The sequence below is a fragment of the Nicotiana tabacum genome, chromosome 14 (genome assembly GCF_000715075.1).
Source record: "Nicotiana tabacum cultivar K326 chromosome 14, ASM71507v2, whole genome shotgun sequence".
Classification (NCBI taxonomy): Eukaryota; Viridiplantae; Streptophyta; class Magnoliopsida; order Solanales; family Solanaceae; genus Nicotiana; species Nicotiana tabacum.
This window is the reverse complement of record NC_134093.1, coordinates 87211553-87218682: the sequence shown is the minus strand read 5'-3', so window position 1 is coordinate 87218682 and position 7130 is coordinate 87211553. Positions and strand designations below refer to the sequence as shown.

General features: G+C 31.8%; 1 protein-coding gene across 1 annotated transcript; it reads left to right on the top strand.

Moving 5' to 3' along the window:
* The first annotated feature begins 5819 nt into the window (after positions 1 to 5819).
* LOC107771862 (uncharacterized) lies at positions 5820 to 6902 on the top strand. The gene is made up of 4 exons (XM_075230224.1): positions 5820 to 6057; positions 6201 to 6299; positions 6393 to 6482; positions 6622 to 6902. The coding sequence occupies exons 1-4, from the start codon at positions 5820 to 5822 to the stop codon at positions 6900 to 6902; spliced, it is 708 nt and encodes a 235-aa protein (XP_075086325.1).
* The last annotated feature ends 228 nt before the right edge of the window (positions 6903 to 7130 follow it).

Sequence of the window (7130 nt, the reverse complement as noted above, 5' to 3'; positions counted from 1 at the left end):
CTGAAATATCTAAATCACAAACTTTTCAACAAAATTCTCAGTGACCCCACCTCATATTTTCAAGCAAAAAACTCAAAAACACCAAAAGAGATTTCACCCCTCTTGAAAATTCCACAAAGGTCAAGTCTTTATTGCATATACCACCGACACTATTAAGTATTCTCAAGAAAACCTCTCAAATATATTGACCATTAACTTCTCAGCAAAAATCTCAGTAACCCACTTCAAAACAGTGGCATCAAACACCACACCGCATAAACCATAAAATAGAAATAAAAAAAACTCAGCTTTAACACAAAAGCCCAACCGACGAAATCAAGAAGTAGTCAATTCGAGAAGGCAATATTACCAAAAATAAACTACAATAATTCCAATGAAGTAATACATAAATTTAGTAAAATAATAAAGAATTAAACATCATCTCTCAAGCAAATGAGTAAAAGTTTTATCATTAACTGAGTATAAACAAATATGCATATAAGACTTCTAAATATTTAGAGTAACAAATCTTCATCATCAGTTTCAGGTTCTGATTCGATGTCTTCAGTAATATCATCAGCTAAGGTAAAATCAGTGCTGATAATATCAAGATCATTTCTTCTCCAATACATAAAGTCTTCATCTTTCTCAAATGTACAGGAGAAATCTTGAGCATCTTATTGAAAAGTTTCTTTATTGATAGTACCGTCTGTAAAATAAACAGAATGACCATTCAAGACAATTGATCAATTGGGATGAAGATTATCATTGACATAAAAAACTTATTCTGCTTGAGATGCAAGCACAAATGGTTCATTTGTTGCTAACTTTCGATTACTATTGACACTAATAAAGTCATGTTTATCTATTTTTACTCCTTTTTCAATGTGATAAATATCCCACCAATCACATTTAAATAAAATAATTCGTTTACCTTCGAAGTATTGAAGTTCTACTATTTCGGTTAGAACACCATAGTAATTTTTATTTTGACCATTCGTTACTCCTCTTACTAAAACACCACTATTTTGCTTCATACTATTACCTTCGAGTTGTTTAGTATGAAACCGAAAACTATTTTTTTCATACCCCTTGAATCTTTGAATTCCATCAAAAGGACCTCTAGCTAAAGAATACAACCCGCAACTTACATGTGAATTTCCTTCCTTGCGCATTTACATGATCTGTATAAAAATAAATAATTAAATAATCTAATGATGCTAAATAAGTATGACAAATTGAATAAGAAATACAGTAAAAACTTACTCGATGAAAAAACCAATCATCGAAGTTCATGTTACTATTACTCTGCTTGTACTCCTTGTTTAAAAATAAAAATAATAATTGAAAAAAAGCTAACGAAGTCAAATTTCGATGTACAATACCATACAGAAATATACCGTAAAAATGGTTGAACTTCTTCACAATTTCTAAACAACATAAAGATGAGCTTGTTTTTGCTCAAATTCTTCAAGATTTCTAGATGTATCTCTTAACAAAGGGCACCCTTTTTGTTCAAATATTGACAATCCACAGTATGACTTAGCATGATCATCTTCATTATTTTTTTTCACTCGATTATACCCTTTACCACTTTCATGTAAATATCTTAAACAAAATATTACACTTTCTTCAACAATATACCCTTCCGCAATAGATCCTTCAGGTCGACTTCTATTGCGAACATAACAATTCATTTTGCGCAAGAATCTACATAATATAACATTCGGTTAAACGCTTAGCATGAAAAATTAACAAGTCACATAAAATTAAATCGAATTATAAAATACAAACATACCGCTTTATTGGGTACATCCATGTGTATTGTATAGGTCCAGCAAGCTTAGCCTCTCTTGGAAGATGAATGATCAAGTGCACTATAATATCAAAAAATGTTGGCACAAATATTTTTTCTATTTTGCTCAACGTAATTGGAATTTGAGTTGCAAGTTGATCCAACACATCAACTCATACAGTTTTTGAACATAACTCTCTGAAGAAAATATTTAGCTCAGTAATAGCTTCATAGACATGGTTCAGCAGGATTCCGCGGATTGTTAAAGGAAGCAGTTATTCCAAAAGAATATGAGAGTCATGACTCTTCAGTCCATAAATTTTACGATCCTCTAACTTTACTCATCATGATAAATTGGAAGAATATCCATGTAGAACCTTAATAGTTTTCAAGAACTTGCATACTTTAGACTTCTCATCTGGTGATAAACTATAGCATGCTGCTGGATAATACCACTTTCCATCTCTTTGAGTTGGATGTAAATCTTTTCTTATACCCATTTCCTTCAAATCACGACGGGCATTCAAATTATCTTTCGTTTTTCCTTCCATATCTAATAACGTCCCTATAATATTGTCACACACATTTTTTTCAATATGTACGACGTCTAAATTATGGCATATTAGATTATTTTTCCAATAAAGAAGTTTGAAAATGATGCTTTTCTTCCTCCAATTATGAATGCCTTTACTTTTTTCGTATTTTTTTCTCTTTTGGGTCTTACCAAATTTAATGTCTTCCAAGCTATCCAACTGATTTAAAATATCATTTCCAGTGAGAATATTTGGAGCAGGTCTTCTTTCTAGTTCCCCATTAAAATCACGTTTATTTCCCCGCCACTTATGATTAGGCGATTAAAACCTATGAGCACCTATGTAAGAGAACTTACAACCATACTTTAATCAAATAGACGGAGTCTCTTTATTTCATGAAGGGCAAGCCAAAGCTCCCTTTGTGCTCCATCCAGAAAAGTAGGCATAAGTTGGAAAATCATTTATAGTCCATAAGAGTGCTGCCCGCATACATAAGTTCTCCTTTATCGAAGCATCATATGTATTGACTCCATTATACTACAATTCTTGCAACTTATCCACCAAAGACTCTAAGTACACATCGATATCATTTCCAGGAGCTTTAGGGCAAGGTACCAATAAAGACAAGAAGCAATATGGTTGTGTCATGCACATCCAAGGGGGTAGGTCGACCACATGTGGGACATTATCTTGGTAAGAAAATTAGTAAACTAATAAAGTTTATAATATTTTTTTATTTTTTGGTGGATTGACAATCTGAGATACTAAGCAAGTTTGGTTTTAAATCACCGGTTCTAACTTTTATAATGTTATGTTTTTATTTTTATAGGAAAAGTTTAATTTTGATGTCTCCGAGGGAAGAAAAGGTGCAATTCTTGGTCATATGAATGACCTCTACAAACACTATAGGCACAAGTTGAAAAATAAGTATTTCAATTCAAAAGCAACTTATCAACTTCGCTCACGGAATAAGTCAAAACTTCTCACTGTAGATGAATGAAAATATTTGGTCATGGAGCGGTACTGACTTTCAGGTATTTTAATTAATCTATGTGTTCTTTTTAAATTATTATATGTTGTAGAAACTAATATTATAATTATTTTTTAAAATTTTTGTTCAGAAAAAAAGCACGCAAAACAAGGCAATAAGATCGAAACGTTCCTTGCCTCCATATAGTGGGACCAAAAGTTATGCAAGACTTAGATACGAAATGGTATGAACAACATGATAATTTTTTAGAACAAAGTTATAAGAATTATATTCACATATCTTATTTAATTAATGATAATGATTATTATTTTCACATGAGAAAAAAGATGGAAAAGCTCCATCTCGTGTGGAAGTTTTTTTTGGAATCTCGCAAGAGAAAAAAAGGAAAACAAGTTAGATGTTTTCCAACAAGATGTCATTGTAATGTCAATGTGTTCTATTTTATATTTATCTCCTTTTAGAATATACATTTACGCTTATGTTTAATTAATTTGTATTATTGATTGTAGGTTCAATTTGACCAATTAAAAGATCAGCAAAAAAGAAGTAGAAATTTCTTTAAATAATGATAATATCTTTGAGAAAGTACTTAGGGTAGAAAAAAATGGATATCTTCGAGCATATGGTCCCAGAAAGAATATCAATGAATATTTTGGAGGTAGACCAACAAAGATATAAGATGAAATCTTTTCACAAACCACTATTCTTTAGTGGTTATTAGCTAGTTGTAGCTACCAGTTACTATATTACTTTCTATAGCTATGTTTTCAGTTTTTTAAGAGTGTATTCGATGTATTTAAGCTACCGTATTCATGAATACAGTAGCAAATGTCGGCGTGAAACAGGGGACTACAGCTATACAAATTATTGTATTCGACTGTATTCGACTGAATACAGTAACGTAAATGGCGCAATTCATGGTCTATTCAGATTTTTTAAACGGAAAGTGAATCAATTAACATTATAGAATTCTAATATAACTCAACTAACTCAATTACACCACCCATAATCTTTTTTTGACGCCAATAATCTGAATATGTTTTTCTAAAATGATAGATACATCAAAACATAGCAGTGGCCGATCGTCTGTTTCTTCCATTTTCTATTGATTTTGTTTCGTGGGTGTTTATGTTTTCAAGCAATAAAACAGAAAATTCATACAATTATATACATAAATCGGTATAATTCAATTTTACATATGGCAAGTTTAACCGTTCTGCTGCATCATTCTGGCAAGTGGGACAGTGAGAGGAACTATGTCGATTATTTGATTGAAGGGATACCAATAAAGGAGTATGCGTCGTACAATGATTTGGTTGCTTCGAAACAACTCGATATAGATTTACGCTCAAAGTCAATCAAAATTGAATATAAAGTAGATGGAAATTACACGCCAATGGAAATACATAACGACATGGGTTGCAGGGTGTATGTAGAGTTAAAAAAGGTGAACAAAGAATTCGGGATGTATCCTTTGTGCATAACTACAATTGACAAAGAAGTTGTAGCTGGAAGTAGTTTAATTGAAGGCGACATTATGCAACTTGACGAAGCAAATCAAATGTGTAATTTTGATACAGAGTATACACTTGCTATACAGTCTTTCAACTCAGGAGAACCAATTGAGGTGTTCGAATTGGACACAGATTTGATTATTTCAAAACTAATCAAAGAGAGGTTATGGCTGGACAAGTATATAAGGATAAGGCTACATTGAAATAGGTGATGGAGCATTATGCAATATTTGAAAGATTTTAATTCCAGGTTGATAGGTCTAATGTTATCAGGTATGAGCGTTATTAACTACAACTTATTAAACATCAAGTTATATTCAAATGTATTATTATGTAAAGTGAGTGTGAAATTGTATATTGTTTCCATGGCAGAATATTTAAATTGTATTTAGATTTGTTTGGGTGTATTTACATAACTTTCAAATATTAAACATATAATAATTATTAATATGACTTTCAAATACATGTATTCATCTGTATTTTAATGATGAATATTTATTACAGTGACTTTCACGGATGTTCTTAGATGTATTTATATGTATGTGATTGTATATATATAACTACAGCCGTAATCACATGTAGACATTTGTATTTTGAGATTTTTTTACATATTGTATTCTTGGTAGAATTTTTATTTATATGTATCCAGATGTTTTTGGATGTATATTCTTGACTTTCATCGGAGTCCCTACGTATTTCATACAAATGTATTCATCTATATTTTACTGGTAAAAATAGATATTACAGTGGCTTTCGCTGATTGTTTTTAGATGTATTTATTGATATTTAAATGTATACTTATAATTACAGTCTTATTCACATGTATATGTTTGTATTTTATAATAATGTATATATATGTAACAATGTATTCGCATTATATTAGTGAATTGTTGATCATTTATACTCATTGTATATATTGCGAAAATATTAGTTGCAGCTATATATTATTATGTATGTCAGAGGATTGTGAATGGAGGTTTAAGGCATCTAGCATTAACAAATCATAAATGTTCAAAGTGAGAGAGTTCAATGATAAGCATACATGTCCGTTGAAGGATAAGGTGTATGAGCAACGTCAAGCAGGTAGCAGTCTTATCGGTGGTATGATTAGGTCCAAGCTTACTAATCATAAGAGAAAATATACCCCAAAGGATATAATTGATGATGTGAAATCAGATTTTGGTATAGATGTTAGTTACATGTTGGCGTGGCGGTCTAAAGAAAAGAGAATGAATGTTTTGAGAGGTGAACCGGTTGATTCATACAATAAATTATCAGGATACTTATATACAATGGATATGACATATCCCGGTTCGCACATTAGAATGATAAAATCGCCAAAAAATGAGTTCATGTATGTGTATATATCTTTGTATGTCTTTATAAAGGGGTTCGATCATTGAGACCCATTGTGGTTGTGGATGAAAGCCACTTAAAATCGTATTACACCGGGACATTCATCTCGGCCAGCACGTTGGATGGTGCAGGCGAGTATGGGGATTATAATAAAATTTGATAATATTACTGCCTATTAAAGATTGAAATAAATATTTATAATATGTATGCAATTGTCTTTACAGGTCATATACTGCCACTAGCATATGGTGTTATTGATTCAGAGAACGATGCTGCTTGGTCGTGGTTCTTTGAGCAATTCAAGGAAGCATATGGTGAGAGGAAAAAATATGTGCATCATTTCAGATAGGAATGAGAGTATCATCAAATATGTGTCAAGAGTGTATCCAGCGGTACCACATTTTGATTGTATATGGCATCTATGGAACAACGTATATAAAAAATTCAAAAAAGGTCATTCAAAGTTGAGCGAGATATACTTCTCGATGGCAAAAGCATACACACAGGCTGAATTTGATAGTTTAATGGAGAAGGTGGAGAAGGTAGATATTAGGGTGAAAGAATACTTGGAGTTAGCTGGATACGAAAAGTGGGCTAGGTTGTATGCACCTGTTAACAAGGGATGGACCATGACATCAAATATTGCTGAGTCAATCAATATCACACTTCTGTCAGTAAGGGAATTGCCAATATATGACTTCCTCGAAGAAGTTAGGAAGATGTTTGGACGTTGAAATTGCAGCAATCGGAAAGAAGCTTCACAGACATACACAATGCTTGGAAAAAAATACCAGGATATGCTTACCTTGAATGAGGCAATGTCTACATGCATGACTGTAAGTTGTTTTTTTATAAGTCATTGTATCCTATATTTATCCATGGTACAAGGTGTATTTATTTATGATACAATTTCTACTATTCAAAATACAGAACTTAAGCTAATTGTATCGTTAGTTGAATTT

Coding starts and splice junctions, on each gene's coding strand:
- LOC107771862 (XM_075230224.1), top strand. CDS start 5,820: ATGTTCAAAGTGAGAGAGTTCAATGATAAGCATACATGTCCGTTGAAG. Junction 6,058..6,200: donor GAGAATGAATGTTTTGAGAG/GTGAACCGGTTG, acceptor GTCTTTATAAAG/GGGTTCGATCATTGAGACCC. Junction 6,483..6,621: donor GCAATTCAAGGAAGCATATG/GTGAGAGGAAAA, acceptor AATTCAAAAAAG/GTCATTCAAAGTTGAGCGAG.